Source organism: Staurois parvus, unplaced genomic scaffold (genome assembly GCF_062004578.1).
Source record: "Staurois parvus isolate SC_StPar_1 unplaced genomic scaffold, SC_StPar_1.0 ptg000123l, whole genome shotgun sequence".
NCBI classification, from domain to species: Eukaryota; Metazoa; Chordata; class Amphibia; order Anura; family Ranidae; genus Staurois; species Staurois parvus.
The window spans coordinates 212,125-239,081 of record NW_028317919.1 but is presented as its reverse complement, the minus strand read 5'-3'; the positions used below and the strand labels follow the sequence as shown (position 1 = coordinate 239,081).

At 40.0% G+C, this 26,957-nt stretch overlaps 1 protein-coding gene across 4 annotated transcripts in view; it reads left to right on the top strand.

Annotated features, from left to right (window-relative positions):
* Positions 1–25,717, top strand: part of LOC149467097 (P2R1A-PPP2R2A-interacting phosphatase regulator 1-like) — a 47,338-nt gene extending 21,621 nt beyond the window's left edge. Inside the window, exons 5-10 of one of the 4 annotated variants that reach the window (XM_089672215.1) lie at positions 185–239; positions 5,472–5,573; positions 7,307–7,395; positions 9,026–9,087; positions 13,292–13,385; positions 18,216–25,717. In XM_089672215.1, the coding sequence (XP_089528341.1) occupies positions 185–239; positions 5,472–5,573; positions 7,307–7,395; positions 9,026–9,087; positions 13,292–13,385; positions 18,216–18,360 (547 nt within the window). In that variant the 3' untranslated portion in view covers positions 18,361–25,717. Of the gene's footprint in view, positions 1–184; positions 240–5,471; positions 5,574–7,306; positions 7,396–9,022; positions 9,088–13,291; positions 13,386–18,215 lie in introns of all 4 variants that reach the window. The other 3 variants (XM_089672214.1, XM_089672217.1, XM_089672216.1) reach the window with 3 other exon arrangements.
* The last annotated feature ends 1,240 nt before the right edge of the window (positions 25,718–26,957 follow it).

Below are 26,957 nucleotides of genomic sequence, written 5' to 3'. Positions count from 1 at the left end.
TGCAACTCTCCAAACAGACATCTGTCAGCATGCTGAAGCTGACAGTCTCAGAGAGGCAGGCAGAAAGTGGAAGCATCACGGGTCACACAGGAACAGCTAAAAGGCTGGATGTGGCTCTGTAAAGTATATAAGTTTGTGAACAATCTTCAATATATTTATGTATTTATATTTTTGCTTTATATAGAGAAGTCCAAGCTGCAATGCAGATGAGCCTCTCCTGGGAAGAAAGCTTCAGCCTGGTAAGATACAAGTGGATTTGGATTGTCAGTTAAAAATGTATCTAAAGCCAAAAGCAAAAATATAAATTATATTGCAGCTTACCAGTCCTTACATGAGGTAGCTGCATTTGATTTCCTTTTCTTCCTTTTTTTTTTTTCTTCTCAAAGCTTTTTTATTTTATTTTCACCTGGTAATCTTGCAATAACACTGCTTTTCCCTGGGTGGCTTTGCTCACTTTTATCTAAGGAAACAGCCATGGTTCCACTAAGGATGAATTTCAAACATGTTGTTCATCATTATTAGTAATGGGCAAATCCTACCAGGTTTGATTCAACAAATCATTTATGAAATTCAACAGACTGGAACTTGGACTGGAACTTGGAGTCTGTAGGGAGTTTTAATCTTGCAGATAATTCCGGACCATTTTTAGAACTACTAACTAAACTACTGTCAAAAAAGCATGGGAAAAGTGGGCACTGCCATGGGTGACATGTATCAGTGCAAAAAAAAAAAAAACACACACAGCAGGTATATGGTCTTTTCATGCATTAAAGCCGGGGTCGGCAACCCATCAATCATGATCTACTGGTCGACTGCGGCCAGGTGACTGGTAGATCGCATCTCTGTGTTGCTGACCCTGAACTAAACTGCTTCCCCATGCTGTCAGAGCAAGAGCTTGACAGAACAGGAAACATTCCGGAGCAGGGAAGGAGAGACCCGGGCAGGTGGACTTGGGGGGGGGGGGGGGGGGGGGGGGAGACACGGAGGGGGGGGGAGACCCGGGGGGGTGGAAAGGGGGAGGACACTTGTTCTCGCATGAAGCTACCTCTCCCAATGAAGCTCAGATCCCGCAGTGTCTCTGCATCTACTGGCAAGTGAATGCCGCCCTGTCACCTCTCCTCTTTCTGTTGCCCCGGTCTTCCCCGTGTCCCCCTCCATCTCTGCAGTGCTGCTAACTTCTCTCCTCTCCAGTTGGCTGCTTAGAGCTGAAGAATAGTAAACTGTCTTTACTATTCTTCACTTTGTGAATGAACAGGATGCAGCTCAGCACAGAGCACTTCCCATTCATTCACTGTCTAATGCAGCTGAGGATGCTGAGAAAGGGACTGGGGAATCTCTGTCCTCGCTCTCTTTCTTGGTCTCAAAATTTAGACATCAGAGGTCTGTTTAGATCCCTGATATTTCACCAAAGCCAAAAAATAAAATTGTAAAAAAATGAAAAAACTACTGACACTGTCCACTGCCCTACTGACTGACGTCGTTCACTGCTCTTCTGACATTGCACTATTGACTGACGCTGTCCACTTTTAAGGTAGGCTAAGTTTTTATATTTTTAAAGTGACATTGTTTTATTATATTTTTCAAAATTGTCCTTGTTATTTAGTTAGGCTTTGCTAGTTAATTTCCTTAGAAAAAAAAAAAGCGTGCTGAACCCCAGTGATCCTGGATCTCTTTCATGTTGTTCAGGTAGACCTCCACCTCTCAGAGGTTGCCTACCTGTGCATTACAGTGTACAAAACCCCTAAATCACATGCTTGGGTGGGTGCCTAAAAGAAAAAACAAAAAAACATACATGGCGATAGAACTGTGGTTTGTTTGTGTTTTTTTTTTTTTTTTTTTTTTTTTTGTGTGTTTGGTTAAAAAAAAAAACACAGTTTGCTTGGTTTACATACAGCAGCAGCACCCCAATCTGATTGATTGATACACTTAAAGGATAAGATCATCTTTAAATAAATGCACATCTTTTAGGAGGTAATAAAAAGTGCATTTATTTTTTTTTTATTTATTTTATTAGAAACCTGTAAAGCATTGCACCCATGAACAGCAGATCACGGGTGCAATCTCAGGCTCCTGCAAATTGTCAGTGTAGCTGTCAGCCCATACCTTGTATGGGCAGTCAGTTACTGAATGACTGGAAGAGTTGGTGAACTACTAGAGTGCTCACCAGTGCCATGGTAGTTCATTGAGATGTACAAGCCATCAGCTGCAATGGCTGACGGTAGCTGTAGTTGTCCCATTCACAGAACTCTCACATTTTAAAATTGTATCAGTGGTTGCAAATCCTTGGCGTGCTGTCAGAACAGGGGCTTGGGGGGAGTGTGAGGGGTTGCTCAGTTAGTAAAATGTTACACGCTGGATACAGGTGTAATATGTAACCTGTTATGAAAGGTGATCTTATCCTTTAAAGCTGGCCATACATGGATTGAAATTCAGCCAGCTCAGCAGGAACCAGACAACATTTTGATCCATGTATAGTGGTTCCTGTTTACAAGAAGTCAATCTATCAATTGACTTTTCGTGAAAGGCCTTGTTGGGGAATCTCTGCTCAATCAGCGCATGCAGCCAATGAGCTGCAGCGCTGATCAGTGCATTTTCATGGCAGGAGAGTCCTGCTGTCCGAATACAAAGACATAGAGGAGAGGAAATCTCCATCCTCCTCAAATTTGTGGAAAATCTGCTCAGTTTTTTTTTTTGTTTTTTTTTCATTCAGATGACATGGCTGGCTTTTGCCATTTTCTCTGCAGTGAAGCCTCTTTTTAAGCCTTTTTAAACAAGCAGCTGTACTTTAACTGCCCAAAGCTGACCATAGACAGGCAGACAACATTTCTTTTAAACAGCTCTTGAAAGCATCAGTGCTGATTTGGAATTTAGCTGTCCAATTCACCACAACAAATTACACAATGAATAATGAGGAAGAGAGGACAATCTGTGCCTTCTTTACACAGCTTTTTTTTTTTTTTTTATCTCCAAAAGAAAACCTACACAGCTGGATCTTTAAATAAATAGCAAAATGGCACAACACCAAAAAAAATTGTAAAATATAAAATGTGCTACACACTCAAGCTAAATGAATCAACCACTGTGCAATGTGATAAACAATTAAAAAATTCATAATCCAATAAAGTGTCCAGTGCTAAAACAAATGGCAATAAAGTGCAATCAATATTTAAATCAAAATGACGTGCTTTCATAAATTTCATATTCCTATACTCAAAATTGTGCCACAATTTAATTTCTTTTCCAACATTTAAAAAAGTGTTAAGTGCTAAAACATAGATTAGAAAATGTGAAAAAAGTCCCAATCACCAAAATCCTTGTTTGACTTAACCACATCACCAGAGGTATTTGGTGGTTACACTAAAAACCAACAAGAAGTGCATTGGCTCAATAAACTTCTGGAGTAATCATTCAATGGATCCCTCCTTTATTTTTTTTTTTTTCTCAGGGCAACGTAAGGCAACATCACTTGTTTCATTATTAATAATAATAACCAGCTCCCAGCATGAAACAATGGGAGGGATGAGAGAAGAAAGCCTTCATATTGTCAAACCATTTATGTATTAAAAAGACGTGTTCTCCAAACACATTACTAGTGTCGAGAGCGACACTGGATAAACCACACACTCTATTCTGTGACCGGCCAGCTTCAGCCGTGCATCCTGGCTGCAAGCATGGACCTGGCTAGCGTGGTGACGTCACATCCACAGCCCCGCCCTGCGCATTCTGTGTCCTAACATCTTCAAGGGCCAAAAGGAAATGTGTAGGGCGGGGCTGTGGACATGTTGTCCCCACGTTAGGCAGATCCATGTGAAATGCGTAGAAAGGGGCTGTGGAAGTGATGTCACCACAGTAGCCGGGTCCATGATCTGTCCCTTGAAGATCTTGGTAAAGCTTACAGTCTCAGCGGTAATGATTTTACAGAGGGCAGGTCGGACCTCTGGAGTAGATCTCTGCCCTTCCTCAAAGTGTAGTTATCGTTATATTCCCCCTGCTGTTGGAAAAAGGGAGTTTGGGATGACTAGGTGAAATTGCAAACTAGAGGCTGTACCGCATTCTCTCTTCCTAGCCTAAATAAACTAGGATGCAGATCAGCAGGATTATTTGACCTGATTTTAGAAGACAATTTATGGTACTTTCACAATTTATTTTTATAGGTGATAGTTTCCTAGGCATGTTTGGGGGATTTCTCTGCTGAACCGAGCCTTTATTCTTTCACTGTTACATCTTAAATGACAATTGCATGCATATCTTATAAACAATGCATCATCTAAAACAGTGGTCTCCAAACTGTGGCCCGGGGCCAGATGCAGCCCTTTGCTTGCGTTTATTCGGCCCTCAAGGCATTATTCCTCCCACTACAAGCAACAATGTGCCATAGTTTCTCCCATTGACATCAATGATGGGGCACTATTCCTCCTATTGAAACCAACAATGGGGCACTATTCCTTTCATTGATACTAACGATGGGGCATTATTTCTCCCATGGATACCAGTGATGGGGCACTATTCCTCCCATTGACAACAATGTTGGGGCACGATTTCCCCCATTGATACCAATGATTGGGCACGATTTCTCCCATTTATACCAATGATGGGGTACTATTTCTCCCATTGATACCAATGATGGAGCACTATTTCTCCCATTGATACCAATGAGGAGGCACTATTTCTCCCGTTGATACCAATGATGGGGCACTTTTCCTCCCGTTGATACCAATGATGGGGCACTTTTCCTTCCGTTGATACCAATGATGGGGCACTATTCCTTCCGTTGACACCAGTGATGGGTCACTATATCTTCCGTTGACACCAGTGATGGGGCACTATATCTTCCGTTGACACCAGTGATGGGGCACTATGTCTTCCGTTGACACCAGTGATGGGGCACTATGTCTTCCGTTGACACCAGTGATGGGGCACTATGTCTTCCGTTGACACCAATGATGGGGCACTATGTCTTCCGTTGACACCAATGATGGGGCACTATGTCTTCCGTTGACACCAATGATGGGGCACTATGTCTTCCGTTGACACCAATGATGGGGCACTATGTCTTCCGTTGACACCAATGATGGGGCACTATGTCTTCCGTTGACACCAATGATGGGGCACTATGTCTTCCGTTGACACCAATGATGGGGCACTATGTCTTCCGTTGACACCAATGAGTGGGCACTATTTCTCCTATTAAAACCAAGGATGGGGCACTATTCCTCCCCCTAATACCAATGATGGGGCATTGTTTACTCCCACTGACGCTAGGACATTTTCTTCTCCAACTGGCCACAGTCCGGCCCCCCTAAAATTTGACGGACAGTAAACCGGCCCTTTGTTTAGAAAGTTTGGAGATCCCTGATCTAAAACATCATTATTTATTAGTAATCTATTGTTTGGAAAGTTGGCTGTACACTGGCACACAAAGGAGGGTCATGGATATCCTATAGGTACGTGTTTTTTCTCTCCATTTCCAGAGCGACAATGATTTTGACAAGCTAGATAAATCCTCTTCTCCAAAACGGATCGATTTTGCACCAGTGTCCCCTGCTCCCTCTCCTACCAGAGGAATCGGAAAGGTAATATATGACCCAGTCCTGTTACCACTTAAGCAGCCACACTGCAAAGAGACAGATGCTGCTGCTTCACAGTTGTTCTCTGCTCCTCTGCACCCTGGGAGTGGATGATAGCTTTACAGCAGAGATTCTGTTTTCTCTTACCTAAACTATTTTTGTATGTGCTTCTGTCAAGAATCTTCTAGAGGTTGCAGGACACAGAAATGCAGTGTGATGCTCCCTCATGTGGATTTTCCATAGAAAATATACTCCATGTACAAACTACTTAGGTTTGTACAATGTTAGATTATTACTTTCCATGCCTGTTATTGAGAGGGAGCTAAACTAAAGGCAAAACATTTTTAATTTTGGATAGAGTACGGGAGGGTTATAACCCCTGTCAGGGTTTCTTTTGCCATCTTTGTCTCATTGGGGTGGTGTTCTTGTCCCATAGCCAATACAGGAAGTGAGAGGATATCCTTTCAAAGTGAAGGAATCCCAGGTTGTCACTAGTGTCCCCATAGGCATATTTCCCCTCTATTACTGCTCTGGAGACAACCCAAAATTTGAGCTTTTCTTAATTTCACTTTTGATGATAACCATAAACAGGACAAATACAGAGGGTGAATCTCCCTAACTGGGGCACAGAAAGTAATAGAAACCTGACAGGTGTTGTAATACCGCTCTACTGTGTCCAAAATGTAATAAAATGTTTTGCCTTTTAGTTAAACTTTAATTTTTCATTATAACTGTTATTCTGAGCAGATGGGATGATTATGATTGGCAGCCAAGTATCATGTTCCATGTAATTGCACATTGGCTGATTTTGTTATGTATTCGAGCTCTACTATTTTTGATCCAAAGGACACACTTACTCATACATGCAATAATTATAGCCATTTTCAGAGCTGTCTTTAGATACAGTAAGAAATGGTTATACTCTATCCAGTGAGTAAAATGGGCCTTCGTTGGTAAAGAGCTGTTATTCTTGTGTGCAGCAATGCATAACATTCAATCAGAACACAACTTGTACTCCTCTGACTAAAGAATGGGAATTCTAAATGCTTGCTATGGATTACTGTGCTTAAAATGTAGTATTTTTGAAAGAGTACTATAACTCTATAATCTGTATATGACTAAGGCTAACTTTGTAAGAGTTTATTACCCATAAAAATATAACAGAACCTGGATTCTTCACTTACTGTATATCTGCCTCTGCAGAATTTTTGTCTGAACACAGAATTGATGCCACATATTTTATCAATTCTAATGCATAGGATGGTAACATCCTGGATTAGTACAATGTTATGTATATGTTTCAATGTAGTGATTTGTCTGAACATTCCTTATACTTGCGGCAGTGTTTGATGGCTTATTATGCGTATTGTGTTCAACTATTTCAATTTGCATCAAAACTGGACCAGACAAGCATGCACCAGGTAACCATTGTTCTAGTACTTTGTAGGTACCTGCAGGTGCCAGACTCTTATGCTGGTCTTTTTTGGCTGGAAGAGAAAATATAATGCTCAAATCACAATGCATTGCATTGACATTAGCATACTTCTGTTGTGTCCTGGATTGCATTAGCAGTTCACTGAATAATTCTGTCCTTCCCTGAAGGGAATGAATGTGAGCACACTGACACGCCTAACCACTCTATTCCTTTCCTGAATATCCAAAACTCTGAGAGCTTCTCACGGAACTGGACCTGAAATCAGGCAATCAATTTGTAATTGCATTTTCTTTTTCACCTACAGCAATGTTTTTCTCCATCTCTGCAAATGTTTGTAAGCAGTAATGGCTTGCCTCCAAGCCCTATACCTAGCCCTACAAGACGCTTTACAACGTAAGTATGATGGCCTTTTATTAAATAAACTGTAGGCCAACTGCAGACAGATGTGAGGCTCCCTTCCTCCAAGTGCCCATTTACTTTGGTGGTTTTAGCCTCACAGGTTTTTTTTTTTTCTTTTCAAAGCACTTTCTGATAGCAAAGTATTCACTTAAGTGTTGGATTGATGTGAAAGTGCTTTCACTGTAGTGCCATTGGCACCTGCCCATTTTATCGCCAACTTTGTGAACTGAGAGTCTTTAGACATAAAATGATCTAGCAAGGGAAAGGGCCCAAAACTTAATTTCTTAGGAAGGGAAACAGCCACATCTTACAAAAAGTGGAAAGCAAACCAAATAGTTTTTTTGTTATTTTGTAAGAGCTATTACATGGTACATCTTCCTTCCAAAACAATTGGTCTGGCATTAGGCTGAAATGCTGGCCTAAACACTCAGGTTACTTGTTCTTCCTATAGGCTGTGATATGTCTCCCCTCCTCATTCACTAGACACATATGCTCATACAAAATCGTCATGAATTATCATTAAGAGTGCCGGCCTTTGCTTACACGCTGATTGGATGTATAATATGCCTGCATTCATCAAAAATGGACATTCTTATCATTTCTACGGCACTAAGTTCTGCTCTGCTTAATTTTACTTTGGACTTTTTTCATCCCTCCTATTAAATTTACTGTTTGATGCAAAAATTAAAACATGGCTGTCATAACATCCAAGTTGATGTACCACTTTTGTGGTTGTAAGAAGGCTTCCAGGGGTACCTGTACATACCTTTTGAAAAACTTGAGGATCCCAGGACATCAGGGTTTTTTTTGTTTTTTTTTAGACGGTATCAGAAAGTCAAGTCCAGCATCACTCCTTCTCGCATCTCTTGGTTAGTGAGGCCGTCTATCATTCTTATGAACTGATAGTGAGGCACAGGAGTAGGTGGATTCAAGAATGAGCTTTCTTAAATTTGTGTTGGTACAAGTTTTCCAGCAGAGATGTAAATTTTTGTGTATGCACCTGTAGGTGCTCATTTAAAAACAATGGTTACAGTACCCCAGAGTTAGGACTCTAGGATATCTTTCCAGTAGTTTAAGAAACTGTTCAGTTTCCATCACCCTCATAATATGGAAATGATCTAGTCTTTTTAGTGTAGTTGTTGTTCGCATGCAGAAGTGGTGAGCTGAGCTTTAATGTAAATAAACTTTATATATATATATATATATATATGTGTGTGTATGTATATATGTATATGTATATATATATATATATATATATATATATATAGAACAAGTAGCATGTGAATATTTACACATCACAGAATAAAAAAAATATCTGTTAGAATTCGTTTTGAGGTATTCCATTTAACTTTACCAAAAAATACATTACAGCAGTATCAGTCAAAAGAAAAGGTGTGAATGAGGCTTTGCTAGACAACTAAACCAGTTCATAATTGGCAGGGTAGCGGTCCACAAGTCTTGTGTAAGAGACCAGTGTCTGGACCATGAACTAAAAGTCTTTGCTGGCAGGGGCAACTGATCTAATGGCAGAAAGTGCAACAATGCAATAAAAATACTTTTTTTTTAATTTACCAGTGTAAACCATTTCAATTTTGATTGTGATATACATCATTTTCATTAGCAGGAGGAGCCAGAGTCCCATCAACTGCATTCGTCCAAGTGTCCTTGGTCCTATAAAAAGAAAAGGTATGGTTAGAAAAAACATATGCTGGCAACCTTTTGGCTGTGTATTTTTTGTGATGCTAAATGTCCCAGAATAGCCTGCCATTTCTGCCATAAATGGTTTGCAGGGCATTGTAGCGGTTGTCATTACACTGGAGCCAGAGAACCTCCACAACAGCAAGAGAACTTCAGATTTTATATAACTGATGTAAAATGTCTTTAAGGAGGTTTCTCTCTAAAGACATTTTATATTGGTTATAGGCAGATTGGACTCTTACCTAGTATGTCACACGAAATAGGCAGATGGTCCTGTTCCCTTGATATCATGTCCTTTTGGTGTTATGAGGACTTGGGAGACTACAGGTTTCAAGTGGCTTTGTTGTGAGAGAGTGTGAAATTGGAGGCACTGAGTATGCTACTAACCCAATAAGGAGGGAAATACAGAGTGCAAAATGCAGATGTAAAATAGCACTGAGGCTGACTATAAGCAATTTATATAATTTTAAAATATACTTTGTCTATAAACATCTATGAATTCCGAATATACTTTGTTCCAAGAGGCATCCCTGGTATAGACATGCACTCCTTGATCAAAAAAAGCACACGGTATTACAATAAAATTTCTCAGTGCTTATAACTGAAACTTTCATACACACCTTCACCATAAGAACAAGTATGAAAGTACGATTTCCATTAATATTGTTCCCAAATGCTTCCCTTTTATTAAAGGGGCTAATGTTAAAATTTTTTCTTAATTTTTACAGTGTGCATCAGAGTCATACCCGGAGTGAATAGGCAGTGTAACAGAGACTTGTATTATCTATGTTTTCAGCCATAATCAAAGTTTCCTAGAGTACTCTTCGCTAGAGGTTCCAGTCAGAAGAACCATCATGTAAAAGACTTGAGTAACTCACTGCTGCTCTCTGTGACACAATTCACTTTGTAAAATGCAGTGTATTCTTGCGCAAGACTGTGTCATAATGTATCTCTGCTGGTGACAATGACAGAGATGGATTTGAGCCCAATGATTCAACCATTTTTCATGGCTGTTTATTCACTTTCCACCCAGCCACTGTACATATACCATCAGGTGGGACAAGCGTCATTCTGGGAGGACGTATGGGTTGGCTTACAGGAATGGAGACTGTTACAGGAGAAGCTACACTAAGCTGTATTCCCTGACCACTTGTATAGACGCAACGATTACAGTACATTGGTTTTGATATAATTGGTTGATTTGTGTGATTACACAAGATACAATGTCTGGTACATAATTATTCTAATTGCAGTGGTATGTAATTAGACTGAAATAGGCTCACGTTTGGTATCATGCACAGGAGGAGTAGCAGAATGTGTTTTGGAGTGATAGGCTACATTCGCACGGACATTTAATTTTCAGAGTTTAGATGTGTTTAGAAGACTTTTCTAAAAGCAGCTGGACTCGCACAATAGTTACATAGTTAGTCTGGCTGAAAAAAAACGTCCATCCAGTTCAACCATTAAAAAAAAAAAAAAGTTATAATCCTATACCCACAGTTGATCCAGAGGAAGGAAAAAAAAACCCAGCAAAGCATGATGCAATTTGCTCCTGAAGGGAAAAAAATTCCTTCCTGATCCCCCGAGAGGCAATTTGATATTGCCTTGATCAACTTTACCTATAAATGTTAATATCCAGTTATATTCTGTGTATCTAAGAAAGAATCCAGGCCAGAAAGCAATCCACTGAGCTGGCCAGAACCAACTCTTGAGGGAGTCTATTCCACATTCTCACATCTCTTACTGTGAAGAAATCTTTCTGTATTTGGAGATAAAATTTATTTTCCTCCAGACGTAAAGCGTGCCCCCTTGTCCTCTGTGATGACCTCAGGGTGAATAACTCTACACCGAGTTCACTATATGAACCACTGATGTATTTATACATGTTGATCATATCCCCCCTTAATCTCCGCTTCTCAAGAAAGAATAAATTCAGTTCCTCTAATCTTTCCTCATAGCTGAGCTCCTCCATGCCTCTTATCAGTTTGGTTGCCCTTCTCTGTACTATCTCAAGTTCCTCAATGTTCTTTTTGTGAATTGGTGCCCAAAACTGAACTGCATATTCCAGGTGAGGTTTAACTAATGATTTGTACAGAGGAAATATATCTCTGTCTGGAGTCTATACCTCTTTTAATACAAGAGAGGATTTTGCTCGCTTTAGAAGCCGCAGCTTCGCATTGCATGCCATTATTAAGCTAGTGATCTACCAGAACTCCCAGATCCTTCTCCACCATTGATTCCCCCAGTAGTATGTATGATGCATTCATATTCTGAGCCCCCAAGTGCATACCCTTACATTTATCAACAGTAAACCTCATTTGCCCCATAGTTGCCCAATTACACAGTGCATTGAGGTTGGCTTGTAAGTTGGAGACATCCTGTAAGGACGTTATTCCACTGCACAGCTTGGTGTCATCTGCAAAGACTGAAATTGTATTTTTAATTAAATTTTTTATTTTATTAATATTCTAAAGTAAGGGTCCCAACACTGAACCTTGGGGTACACCACGAACAACAAGTGCATACTGCACTTAGAAGCGCCTTTCTGTCCTTCTTCCATTACTCAGATTCCTGTTTCTACTCTTTGCTTTGCTGCTTCATTGTCCTTCCCAGTTACTATGACAAGTAATTCTTACTCTCTGCAAGTTATGGGCTGTCCAAGCGGTGGGGCCCTATGACTCTCTTTAAATTGTGCTGTGTGTTCCTTTTTTAGTTTAAAGCCTAACTGCATGTTTTCTTTAAATAGTTTGTTTGGGCCAAGCTGGCCCAATTGAACTATTTCCTTTACTCAGTGATCTGGCTGCCATGAGCAGCAGCTGTATTTTTATAATACTTCCTCTGGCAGAGGTGGAGATTGTGAGGTTAATCCACCCACCTCTCCATCTCAGCCAATCAAAGGAAGCCTTGTATTAATTGATAAAATACAAAGCTTCCTCTGGCTGAGAAGCACTCAGTCCGAATCTATTTTGGTCCAACAGCAGACGGGAAGTTTTCCAAGATGCTGCCAGAATGCTTGCATTTCTGCATACTGTGCGTAGCTGATGTTATATACAGTATGACAGAGAAGCCGCATCACGAAGTAAAGGAAATGGTTTGTTTAGGCCAGCCTGGCTCAAAGAATATATTTACAATGACGGAAAACCCGAGTTAGGCTTTAAAACTGATCTCCAAGCAACATAGGTCAACCACTTCCTGTAGTGTGTGGGTGGGTGGTCGGTCGGTCGTCTTTTTGTACCTGATTACTTTGCAGAGATCTTTCAGCTCTTAACCTGTGATACCATAATAGGTTTTCTTGCACACCCATCCTCAGCCAGTGAGATAGGATCTACGAGCCATGAGTTTTTAATGCTTGGGCCTCATGCACACAAGGCGTTCTTTTGTTTTTTGTTTTTTTCTTGGACGCCTTTGCTCCAGGGGAGGAAAAAGCAGCTTATAAGTTCACCTAAAGCTGCATTTGGCATACACATTTATGCACATTTGGTGTTTAAAGCATTCTCTTGGCCATAATTAAAATTTATTCTGTCCGTTAGAATGCATTAACATGCGAACACTCCTAAAAGCAGCTAGAATTTTTGCGCTTTTTGCCTTTTTTTTTTTTTTTTTTTCCACCGAAACACTCTTCTGAGCGTGCATGCAAAGGATTTCTTTTGTGCTTCTAAACAATCCTGTAGCTATGTGCCTGTAAACGCTTGTGTGTGCACGGACACATAGGCTAACATGGAGGGGCATTTAGAGGCAGAAAAAAAGTGTCAAAAGGCTTTGATGCCCAGTGTGCATGAGGTTTTAGGCGCACACTGCCAGACTTGCATCCCCTAAGATCCAACTTTCTGCTGGCAGTCTGAGGGAATGAATGGCAGTAGTATGGGTTGGGAGATGTTAAAGTGCGGCCATCAAGACTGATACACTGGTGCCATGCTGCAAATTGTATAAAAACAGCTGCAGGATGCTGAACAGCTGAGAGAAGCAAGACAAGGAAACCTCTTGCAGAGCATTGAGCATATGCACCCAGAAGCATTGTCAAAGGCCTGCTGCATTAGCCTTCTTAGTATGACATTAAACTCTGATGGTGGATTTTTACTATAGGCTATTTGCTTTGATTCCTGATCACCAAATTGTAAAAAAAAATATATATATTTGTTTATGTAAAGACCACTGGACTTTGAATAAATCAGTTTTATATTCATACTTTCAGTTGAAATGGAAATGGACACCCAACCAAAGAGGCTGTTTCAAGGAACAACAAACATGCTGTCCCCAGACGTGACTCACCTGTCAGATTACAGTTGGTAAGAGTACAGGCATTTGTCTTAGAATGTTGATAACTCCTGCATGGGAACTTGGGACATATGTGTTTTTTTAATCTCTCCTCACTAATGTCTTTTAGAAATCAAATGAATGCAGGCTGTAATAGTCACACACGTATGTAATAGCTTCGAATTTATAGTCTCTTCAGAGCACAGAAACATTTTAAAAGATATTTGCTATTATTCAAGCAAATGTTGTGTGTATTTTATATTTTCCACCTACAACCAGCATGAGATAACTGAATGGGGGTTCTCTGAGTTCTTCATTTTGTCTTGAATGATCTGGTATAATTTGATTGCAAACTATTATACATCTCTGTTCAGAACACACAAAGTTTTAACCATTTGCCCTCCTGAGGATTTACCCTCCTTCCTGACCAGGAAATTTTTTATATTACGGCGCTACGTTGCTTTAACTGACAATTGTGCGGTCATGCAACGCTGCACCCAAGTGAAAGTTACGTCCTTTTTTTTTTTTTTTCCCACGAATTGAGCTTTCTTTCGGTGGTATTTGATCGCCTGTGCATTTTTTGTATTTTTTGCACTATGATAAAAAAAAGACAATTTTGAGAAAAAAATATTTTCGACTTTTTGCTATTAAACATGTCCAGTAAAAAAATAAAAAAAAATCTAATTTTGTCATAAATTTAGGCCTAAATGTATTCGGCTACATGTCTGTTAAAAAAAAAAATCCCAAAACGTGTAAATTAATTGGTTTACGTGAAAGTTACAAATGGTGGTATACATACTGGGATTTTTTTTTTTTTTTTTAACTGGTAATGGCGGTGATCAGTGATTTATAGCAGGACTGCGACGGGTATTCTGACACTGGGGGGGAGCTGACTTGATGTCACTGACATCCCTAGTGACACCAATAGTTATCGGTGCTAAAAAAAAAAAGCACTGACACTGTGCTAATGGCACTGGACAGGAAGGGGTTAACATGAGGGGCAATAAAAGGGTTAACTGTGTGCTGTTTTACATAGTGCTGTGTCCATGGGCTTCACTGTAAGCTTGCTGATTTGCATGGCTGTGCTGTGCACAGCCATCCAAAGCAATGTGTACGAGCTGATAGGGAGACCTGTTTTGTTTACAAACAGTTCTCCTTCCCGTTGGAGATGTGAGTAATCACTGGCTAGGACCTGGTGATTGACAGCTGCGGCCGCGAATGGCGGCAAGGGTAGGGCTTGTGCACGCCCCCTACCCGGAAATGCAAAATCGTGTGTTTTTATATATATTTTGCGCACCCGTGCCGCCCTGTAGCAGTATTTCTGCTATAGGGTGGTCAGGAAGCTGTTAATATGTCAGAAGTTGCAAACCCCTTCGACTCTCTCTGCTTCTACAAACGTGTGTGAATTATCAATAAGGGCTTGTTCACACCATTATGTTGCGGTAACATACGTTATGTGCATTAGAGCGCTGCGGTGAATTTCATTCTCATCTGCATTGCATAGCATCTTCACATCCCACTTGCAGCAGGTACGATTTCGACAATGCATGTTAACATGTAATCTAGTGCCCAGTAATCCCATCCCAGCTGATAGCTCTTGTGGGAATGGGCCCCTAAAGGGCCAACACAGTCAACGAATTCAGAGCTAGCACTTGGCTTTCTTATTCACTGGTTTGAATGCATAACGAATGTAACTATTATTATGTAAAGTAAAGATTTTCTAATGGATGCAGTGATATAAAAGACCAACAAATAAACCTATAAAAAAAATACATTTACCCTTTAAAGTCTTAATCTGGAATACTAAATGTTAACTATTTTGTTTGGACCACGCTGGTCCAAATGAAGTATTTTCTTCACCAATCAATGAAGCAGCTGTCAGCGCATTATAAACTGTATGTAGCATCAGCACATACAGTATACAGCGCTGTGTTTTTGCAGGTCTTCCCTTCCTGTTCCCAGAACAAAACTGAGTCTGAGTTCTGCCCAGCTATTCACAGGATGCCTTGTATTTTTAATAATGAATAGAAGGTTTCTTCTGGTTGAGGTGGAGATTGTGACCTCCTCTGCCCACTTCTCCACCTCAGCCTTTCACAGGAAGCCTTATGTATAGTGTGTGTTGTGTGGTTTTTGTGTTTTTTGTTTTTCTACTAAATACAAGGCCTTCTCTGATTGGTCAAGGTGCAGTTGTTGGTGGATGACATCACATTCTCTACCTCCGTCAATCAGAGGAAGCCTGGTATTCATTTATAAAAATTACAAAGCTAGCTACCTGTGAATGGCTGAGCAGAGCTTGGGCCAAATCATTTTGTTCCAGGAACAGGAATCAAGTCTCCATACAGCTGCCAGATCACAGTGCTGTACACTGTATGTAGCTGATCCTAAATAAAGTTTACACTGCGATGACAGCTGCTGCATCGATTAGTGAAGGACATAATTTGTTTGGACTAGCTTGATCCAAACAAATTATTTAAAGTCACAAACTTCCTGGAGTTAGGCTTGAAAGATAGTTCATTTATTTTCAGTATTTTCTGAAAGTGCATGTTTAGATGTACTATTGTATCTATACATAAAAACAATAACCTAGCATGTATTTATTTTCATTTATTTATATATATATATATATATATATATATATATATATATATATATATATATATATATATATCTCTGCTCCATCTAGTAGTTACATCACAAAAAATGTTGCTCAGCCACAACAGGCTTTGTGGAGAGTCTGTTTTAATTTGGATCAAACCAGATTAAAGATTGCCATAAACAATCTGATAATTACAAACAAAGCTCCCAGTTTCAACTGCAGGCTATAATGAGGGTTTCAAGCAGTTGGAAGCACTGGTTATTGCAGTGAGACTTCTGAATGGGCACAATCCTTCTCTGTTTGCTATCTCTGGCATTTGACAGTTGATACTGTGTGTGCCTAGGATACAGGGTCCTCCCCAGATGCAGTCTGCAGACTGTTAAATTGGGGAAGCTGCAGTGTATTCCTACTGCTTCTATCGCCCAAGTCAGGGGTGGAGTTTACATTTTGCATGCTGATTCACTGGGCTTGCCTGTTACTATTTAGGTCAGTAGAATTTATAGCTGTTTGCCAGTAAAAAGCATATTGGTTACACGTGTTTCTAAAACTCATAATATGTGAGTAATGCTTGCTTTAGCATTTCCATCTCACCCCTCCTTAGTGGAGTCTCCTTTTGAAGTAGCTGGAGAGCTCACTCTTGCAGAACCAGCTTAGCTGTCATCTGAGCAGAAGGAGAAATCTCCCAGCCAGATCTCTTAGAGCAGTGCCCCACATGGAGGATCACTTAGCCTCCACGCTCCATCTGACATTAAAACCGAAGGGAAAACCATAATTGAATTATTTAATGTTTAGATGTTGATTTATTTGAGAGAAGATGTAGAGGGCTGAATTTTTCAGCAATGGCATATTTTGGCTTACATTATTTCGCAACCAAGTTGCCATTTTCACATTTGACCACATTCCTCCAAAATGACCCTTTCCTGCCAGCGCTGCTCATGTGTATATGAACATGCTTCAGAGTAATTTTTTAGCTAATCAACCTCATTCATATGAATTTGTATAGATCAATGAGGACAATGGTGATTCACCAATTTAGTTTGACAGCTAACTTCTGTGAATAGATTTTTTTTTTTTTTTACGTGTGTTTTTATAAAGGTTGACAAAAGGAATTAGAAATATAAATACATTTTGTTGATAGATGCCTGTTTACCTGAGATTTTGCAAGATCTTGCAGTGTACTGATGAGATATCACTGGAAGGCACCGGTGATATAGCCTTCCCAGGGTGCATCTGCAACCCCCTGGCTAAGTCATTAGTGCCTTAAGAAAGCTGGAAATGCAATTTAGTTCCATGTAAGTAACTGAATAAATATTTTCTTGACCAAATGACTTGTAGATGTTTTGGGTGGTGTGTGTTGCGTGCACCAGGAATTTTTAATGTAGGGGAGAAAAGGTCCCCTTAGAAAAAGAAAGAGGGGCCTTTTTCACTTTTAAACCCTGTAATACTACTAATGTAACAAAATTGCACAAATACATGAACGAAAGAACCTTTGGAAACAATTGTTACATTTTTGGGGCTGCTGCTTCTTTATGTTCCCACTCCCCCTTATCATGCATGATCATTGTTATGTATGATGTGGTTAAGCCACACATCGAACATTGGGGGTTATTTACTAAAGCTGCTCTGCACAGAAACCAATCAGCTTTTAGATTTTATTGCCAAAGCTTATTCGACCAAGCTGAGGTTAGAAGCTGATTGGCTACCATGTACAGCTGCATCGGATTCTGAGTGCACCAGTTTTAGTAACCATATTTATACATTCTTATTATGGAAACATTTTAGGTTGTTTGTTTGTAAATCACCAACCTTTAATGTTATGCAAAGGTCACACTTTTGCTAATCTCTAAAGCATTTTTAGTCTCTAAAGCGTTTTTAATTCCGTGTTGCTGTTGGAGTTTGGAGTCCCTTTCTGCCTGGTGAAACCGTTGTCACTAGTGCAGTAATTGAGGGGAAAGCTCTTGCATGTGTGCATTGCAGTAATTGCATGGTAAATCATTGTGCATTACTGCAATTTGTGAATTTAACTTTCATTTGTTAATGTGCAACTGAACAGTATAGTGTGCAGGGGCTCTGTAACAGAATCCTGGATAGCTGAAAAACCCTACAGGGGTTCTAATCTGTCCCCGCTCTAAACAAAATAAACATTTACTTGGATAGTTAATATGAAATATTGCTATTTAAGCATTTATTAAATATTTCTGTAATTAAATTGGTCTCTTTTAAAATAAGTGACTCATCTGATTTTATTTTATTTTTTTCCCTGCAGCCTTTCATCAGACCTTGACAGCAGTAGCAGCCTTGGCTCCTCTTTGGACTCTGCGGCTAGAGATGGCTGCGTTACTGACTCTCCAGCAGCCTGTTCCAATTCCTGCTCTTCGTTCATATCTCTGGATGATCTATCTCCAAAGTGAAAGATATTGGTGTGACATTCCATTCCTCTCAAAGGCTCCTAATTTTTCTTTGGCTCTGAAATCCTGCACATTCTTTTCTTTTCCTTGTAATATATTTAATGCCCCTTCTGTGTGAAGGACTGTGACAGGACACTGTTGGAAAGCGGCATAGGGGCTGTGTTTGTTGTGTACAGTATAGTTTGGACAGTGTTTGTGTACATTATGCCTGCTTCTTCCAGGTATTTATGCAATACTCATGTTTTGAAGTATTTTTTTTTTCCTATTTATTTATATATGTAAATCAAGAATTGAGAATGTATTTTAATTTTGCGTGCTGTAATGATTGGCATCTGTGAGGAAAATTGGGAAGTCTAGTGCCATTTCCATTAATTTATTGTTATGCTCAGCGTTATCCTTCTTCTATTTTTCTTTTTTTTTAAGAAGTGAATGTGCTATGCAGGCTCACAATATTGTCACAGAAAAGGAAAAGTGTCATGAGCATTTTCTCTTTTCTATGTGGTTTTTGATACAGTAAAGGGAAAATGAATGGTAGGTAGAACTTTTCAACAGAAAATATGTAATATCTCTGTGCACTGATGGACTTCCTATTTCCACATTTACGAAAGGGTGATGTCAGTGTAGCAGGGGGAAATGATGGTTAGAAATTACTCCTTTTTTTTTTTTTTTTTTTGTCTCTCACTTGCCCTCTCCATTTTCTTTTCTGTCCTCTCCTCTCCTCCCTCTCCCCCTTTTCTTTCCTCTCCTCCCTCTCCCCCTTTTCTTTCCTCTCCTCCCTCTCCCCCTTTTCTTTCCTCTCCTCCCTCTCCCCCTTTTCTTTCCTCTCCTCCCTCTCCCCCTTTTCTTTCCTCTCCTCCCTCTCCCCCTTTTCTTTCCTCTCCTCCCTCTCCCCCTTTTCTTTCCTCTCCTCCCTCTCCCCCTTTTCTTTGCTCTCCTCCCTCTCCCTTTTTCTTTGCTCTCCTCCCTCTCCCCCTTTTCTTTGCTCTCCTCCCGCTCCCCCTTTTCTTTGCTCTCCTCCCGCTCCCCCTTTTCTTTGCTCTCCTCCCGCTCCCCCTTTTCTTTGCTCTCCTCCCGCTCCCCCTTTTCTTTGCTCTCCTCCCGCTCCCCCTTTTCTTTGCTCTCCTCCCGCTCCCCCTTTTCTTTGCTCTCCTCCCGCTCCCCCTTTTCTTTGCTCTCCTCCCGCTTCCCCTTTTCTTTGCTCTTCTCCCGCTCTCCCTTTTCTTTCCACTCCTCCCTCTTCCCCTTTTCTTTCCTCTCCTCCCTCTCCCCCTTTTCTTTCCTCTCCACTCTCTGCCCTGGTGGGTGTCCTACACAATGCATACAGATTATGTAAGCACTTATCTTCTCTGTGTGCTTTGTTACTGACACAAAAACTGGAGGAGTAATGTATTGAGATCTTTGGAATGCTAGTTTCAGAGTCGGCTGCAACCATATATTGTATTTTCTGTTATGGTAAGTGATAAGATCAGTGCAGCACCACAGATACTTCTAATCGTAGCTTTATGAGCTCTGTTCAGTGGGCTGTACAAACATGATCTGCGATGACTGTTTTCTTTATTAAATTAGTAGGTCTCTGTTTTCTACCCCAAATGGCAGGCAATGTGTATTCTGATGTTTTGCTCCTATTTTAGCTTTTAGAGAAGCTTGAAAAGAACAGGCAAACACAAAACCATCATCCCATGTTTATAGCATATATGCTTGCTATTGATGTTCATTTAGCTTTTAACTTTTCTATTTGTCTTCAGCTAAGACCAAGTAAACAATATGAGGCCAATAAAATGTTTTGAATAAGAGGGTGCTAGTTGTCATGTAAGGGATTTAACCAGTATTTGGCTAATTTAAAAGGAATTCAGAAAGGAAAAAAAGATGGCTATTTAAAATATTAAAAGGCATCATATATTTTTAATGAATGAAGTGTTACTCCAGGCAAAAAACTAATTGTTTTACCTGTCAAAATATCTTTTAATTCTGTTCAGCTGGTTTTATGATTAGCCGCTGCCACACTGCCTAGCCAGGAAAAGAATTTCACAGTTGCCTTAACTGTGTAGTAATGTTGGTTAAAAACAGTAATTTCTGTTGCAGAGAATATAGCTGCTGCTGTCTGCCTCACCCAAAATCTTTGCACAAGGTATGATTGACAGCAGTGCTGGTGTTGTTGTCTCCATCTCCATGTACACTTGCCTATTCATAAAAGTCACAGTGTCATCACAGGATGCGTTTTGTAAATCGGGTTAGTGACTGATGCCAGAGCTGGTGTCTGTCAGACCCAGAGCATTGACATCACTGGGGTGGGGAGGAACTTCCACAAGAGCTGTACTGTCCAATGAACTGTTTTTAATGCTTTTAGGAGTGCTAACACTACATTACTACACGGTTGCAGCCCTCTTAAGCTATGGAAATTATTTTTCTGGGATTGAGCTTTAACAGTTTTTTGTCACCCCTTCACTCACCATACTAATAATCAGCAGTATGGTTATGGTAATTCATTGTTCGTGTGTAGACTACAGTGTCCTATATTATCTCTGTAACCTCAAAGCTCAACTAGAACTTACAAGGGTCACTTAGCTGATTGTGTGACCCACTAGACTAGGTAAACAGAAATGCATATCTTTTGGCATCTAAAACAGATCATTCATATACATAGCGTGTGTGTATGTAATACACAGGGGCTGACTCCAGTCCCATTGAGATTGAGCTCTGCTGTCACTTTTGCAGCAGTTGTTTTCTTATTCCGGGTCACAATTCTGAACAATGTCCTTTTGTCTCTTTTGGTCAGTTGATCATGTTGACGGCACTTATGCTTATCAGACGACGGTTTCCTGGAAACTGTATATGCGTCATAACTATTGACACTGTACCTCGTGACACGGCAAATAAATTGGCCACTTCAGTCACAAAGGCACCAGCTAAATGGCACCAACAATTTGCCCTCTCTGAAGCTCAGTAAGCTCTGACATGACTCTGTAAGGCCTCATGCACAATGGATGTTATAGAAATGCCAGTAGCTTTAGCTGTAGAATGCCATCTTAAAACACAAGTTTTGTTGTGTTTTTTTTTTTTTTTTTTTAGCAGTTTTGCGTTTGCGTTTATTAGCAAAACTATACTTCTACAAAAGCCCGAAGCTCACAAACGCTCATAAATGGAGGATAGCTTGTTTTCCAGTTTTTTAGCTTTAGAGCGTTTTTACAGCTGAAAAACTCTTCTTCAAACGTTCTGAGTTTTTTTTCCCCCCAGCCTGAAAACGCCCCTACTAAATTGCTGATAAAAGCCTATGTGTGCATGGACACATAGGCTAACGTGCAGGGGAGTTTTTTGGGTTTAGAATAAAAATGCCTGATGTCCAAAACAGCAGCTGAAAAAACGCCCAGTATGCATGAGGCCCTGCTAGCAGCACGCGCAGTGAATGATGAAAGTTAGGCTTCCCACCTGTTAGCTAGGTGTCTCATCACACAGCAGAAGCAAAAGAATGTTACATCACCTCTGCTTTCAACCCGAAACATATCCCATTCACACCTGCAAATCATGTAGTGTTGTTTTTTGTTTTTTTTTGGTGTAACCCTCGTGTGTGTGTGTGTGTGTGTGTGTGTGTGTGTGTGTGTGTGTGTGTGTGTGTGTGTATATGTACACACACTCACTCTAAAAGGAGCACGCAGAAGCTGATTGGCTACCATGCACAGCTGCACCAGATTTCAACTTCCGCTTGTTGAATCAAGCTGTGACAATAAAACCTGGAAAGTGATTGGTTTCTCTGCAGAGCTGAACCAGTTTTTGCAGTCTCCGGTTTTAGTATACCAACCCCCCCCCCCCATTGTGTTTTTAGTGGTTTACCCTGGAGTTGCACTTTAGGTTTTGTTGGCATATCATTTGGACAAATGGACTACTGCGTTTTATAAGCCTTAGGACACTTTAATTGTACTCTTTGCTGTAATGAAAGCAAAACGTTTTGTTATAAATGGGCTTCTTATGATGAGTACATGTGGTTCTGCTGCAGGATGCTTATTGCACACCCACCACTCTTGCCTATATCTTTTTATAGTATGTTCGAATTTCACACACAGATTTATTTGCTAAAACTGGAGAGTGTAGAATCTGGTGCAGCTTTGCAAAGAAACCAATCAGCATCCAGGTTTTATTGTCAAAGCCTAATTGAACAAGCTGCAAGTTAGAAGTTGATAGGCTACCATGGACAGCTGCCCCAGATTCTAAGCACACCAGTTTTCACCCCATAGTACACAAATTGTCGTTAGGAGCACATATTCCACCAAACATTCCTTCTATGTTTGACTATGCAAACTTGTATGTATTTGACAATTTACATTCATAGAATGTGTGAAACAGAGCAGTATACCCTCCCATGTAGTCCTTGTAATGCATATTTTATGGCTCATGTATGCAGGCATCAGATTTTGACATGAGTAAGGTGTTTTTATTTTCAGTTTTCCTTGTAGACGTGTATGGAGGGAAACGACAGTTCAGACTCAAACAAATGGTCATGCAGAAAGTTCCATAATAGAAGCGTTGAGTGTAACTGATTTTAACCCTGTGACCACAGCAAAGGAACACCATTATCATATTCCATTTTTTTTCTTTTTTGTAAATGTTTTATAGAAAAACAACTGTAAAATTAGGTTTGTTTTTTTTTTTCTATGCATTTGTAGTCCAATGTGACCAAACTGTCCAAAAGTTAGTGAACATGCACCATTTTCAAATGTAATATCTTGCCCATGGGGTGTTATGTTAGAACCAGCCATAACTGGATTTCAACCAGACCAATGGGAGAACCACCTATGACTTTGCGCAAAGAGCCAAGATTCACAGTGTGGTAAAGCACCAAAGTTCAGCCTGAAGCACCTTGGAATATACAGTCAAAGCTGCTTTACATTATGTTGTCTGGTCAGTGTTATTAAGAAAAAATGCTGCACCATACTGCTGTAAATGTTGCCTAAGTGAAGTACTCCTATGTCTCACCACAAGGCCATTTGATCTGCTGAACTAGAATTCGGTATGTCCTAGTTCTGGCACTGCTTTCCAGTAGTTGCTATTCATCATCTACTCATGACACTGAATGGCTTTCTGAAGTTTATAGGACTAACAGGTTCTCTTTTTCACTCTAACAACTTGGAATGGTCAGCAGTCATGCATTTTATTTTTAAATAGATTTATAGATCTGTCTTTGAACTTGTCAGAGGGCAGTTTGGTTCATGGTGTGTTACATGTGCTCCATATTCCTTTTAATTGCTCAGATTTGGCTGTATTATACTACATTTTTATTTTTTATTCTGTACTGCCGGCATGTGTAAATTTGTATTCATGTATTGGGTATAATTCTTTGTAATATTTGCATGGCTTTCATTTTTATGTGTATATAGCTGAACAGAGTTGGATTCTATTTTGGTTATCTCAAACGAAATCTTGTCAAATTGTGTAATATATTGTTTTGTATGGCATTGCAAATATACTTATTCATGATTTTTCCTTTAAGTATCAAAGTGGTAAATGAATTATATAATAGAATGAAACTCCTTACAGAATGTAATTAGTGACAGGTCATAAGGGCTGTAAACTTTGACTTTTTATAGATCTTCTACCAGTCTTTTCCCTCGCTTTGTTCTGTCAAGGGTATACACAGGCTGCACAATTCGAGTTAAAGTGTTACTAAACCCAGGACTCCACATTCACTATATCTGGTCTCCCACAGTACACAGAACATGGAAATGCAATTATTTTAGTAAATATAAACTGCTAAATAGTTTGTTGTTTTTTTTTTTTCCCCCATCAGCAGTCTTGTGACTTCTATCAGTGTCTGGTCGAGCACTGGGTAAAGCTTGTAGGAGTTATCACTCTCCTCTGACTGTCCCATGAGGCTGCATGACCCCTGACCCTCTACAGTGCTGATTGGCCCTGTGCCAATCACATGCACCCTCCAAAAAAAAGCAACACGCACCAAACTGAGCATGTGCAGAGTGCCTCCTAGTGCTGTCTACTATCAGCAGATGGATCAGGGACAGTAGAATAAGGGGAGGATCAGAGAACACAGGATCAAACCGCCTTTTTACGCATTGCGGAGTATTAACCCCTTAGGTTCCAAAGTGAGTATAACAAGCATGCTTTATTGCAAATAGACTGATTTTACTGTTGTGGGTTTAGTAACACTTTGCCAGTCTGAATACAGAAATCCATTCTGGTTAACTATATGTAATGTAATCTGCACTGGTCTACTTCAAAGTAGAGGAGCTTAGACAAAGGTCTGTAAAAGTGTCTTCCTTGTCAATATGCATTCTAGGAAACCTGTGCTGAAAGATATACCGAGACATCACTGTTGATCTCCTGAAATGCTAGTTGCCTGACTGTCTGACAGTACTTGGAATCACTGCCCTGACCCACACAACTCCAGGAATATCAGAAATCCTGATCTGCATACCTGTTATGAGTGATTCAGGCAGTTTTACATAATTCATCATGACAGACAGGCAACTAGCATTTTCCAAAGAAGTGGTCAGCAGTGACTGTACTACCACTGTACATACTTTGGTACCAATTTCTTTTTACGGATGTTTTGGACACAAAAAAAGAGCTTTCAAAGACGAGGTCCTTTTTTATGGTGGTAAAGATTATCTACTAGCTACTTATAGCTGCATAGGAGCATCTTTAATCGTTCTATAGCAAGATATTCTCAGGCCTGAGCTAGTTCTGTGACCGTTGCAGAGAACCTTATTAGGTTTGTCTTCATGGCTGCATACCTAGTAGGAAGTCTCGTAGTCCGAGAATGGCCAGTGGGAAGAATGGGGCTGCTTCTCAGTCAGGCATGAGTTTGAGAAATGCATTTAATCTAGATGTGGCAACATTTTATTGCATGTATCCTGTATCTATCCTGCGGTGCCTTATTCATTATTGATTTTTTTTTTATTATTATATCTGGTAGGCTGAGAGGTCTCCAGGTATATGAACCATTCTGTGCCATGGTTGTGTTCAGTTGCTGCTTTATAAACACACCATATGTCTGTTACTTTAGCTTTTGCTAGTAGTGCCAAATTCATATGTGAGTTTTAGGTATTCAGACGATCCTTTTCCAAAAAGTGCAGTGGACAGCTTTTAAAATGAATTGTGCAAATATTTTTATATATATGGTTTTGTTCCTTGTAAGGGTTGCTCCTCTGTAAATAACTACTTGATTAAGTCCGTTCTTTAATTCAGATGTTGAGCGTGTTTTGTTGTCATCCCCTAATGTCAATGGCCTCTATATTGTAAAATACCTGTTGGTAGTGTTCTATAAAATTTTGTATTGTACAGTGTTGAAATGTACAGCTTTGTTAAGGCAGTGTTGCTGCTTCAACAATAAAAGATCTGCATATTTAAGTCACATTTTGTTGTATTTTTGTTCCCTCATTATGAATTTTAATATGACCGATGAATGTGTAGCATCTGCATTCAAATTGAAATGAAGGACATACGATGTCAATTCTAGATGTTTGCTTTTGGAGTAGATCTGGTGCTTGGCTCTACTACATTTAAATGGCAGAGGTCATAGGTTAGCTATACACATTGACATCTCCTGCAGCCCCTTTATGTATTTGTAAATATATGAAACTATGGCTAGCCATATACTGTATGTAAGATGTAAATGAAAAAAAATGACTCTATTCCCACATCCATGTTAAACTGAAGACTTGTCTTCCAGCGATTGTGTTCAGAATATCTGAACAGAGGCAACATCTGATAGGATGCACTCCTTCAGCCAACAATGCTCCACCTGGCTTCTTACATTTTTAATCAAAGTTTGTTGAGGCGGGTGGTGCTGAAAGGGCTGCCCACAACTAGAATTTTAGGCCGATTGAGCTGAAGTCATAACAGCCAGACAACCAAGCATGTCGGAGATTAATAACCACATACAACTCTCAATACAGTATTCCTACAGCAGCGCTCTGTCCTTGGCCAGGCCAGCGAGGGAAATTCTGCAGTATTATTTCAGGTACCTATATAGCGCCATCAATTTATGCAGTGCTTTATATATATATATATTGTACATGCACATAAGTCCCTAACCTTCGAGGGGTGTACAATCTAACTTATTTCATACATACACATACTAGGGCCAATTTAGACAGGATCCAGGTAACCTACCAGCATGTCTTTTGGAATGTGGGAGGAAACTCTCACAGGGAGAACATGCAAACTCCAGGCAGGTGGTGCCGTGGCCAGGATTTGAACCAACAACCCTAGTACTGCCAGGCGGAAGTGCTAACCACTGAGCCAATTTGCTATTATAGTCCGCAATGCAGCAAAAACAAGCAAGTGATTTATTTTCCCTCGCACTGATGCGTCAGAAGCCTACAGCTGCGAGGACAGAAATATGGCGGTTTCTATTGCTGCATAGGTACTTTAGCTTGAAGCCTATGACCACCTTATTTGAGGCATTTTTGGCCCACCTCATATCTTAATAGGGACTGTTGGAGTTTTAGTTTTTGAACTATGAGCTCTCAGCAGAAAAGAGGAGCACTAAATCCAGCTATCTTCTGCTCACTCTACAGGAGTTTAAAATTAAAAAAAAACAAAAAAAATCAAACTGCTAACAGCACACTTTAAAAGGCCCATTTCCATTT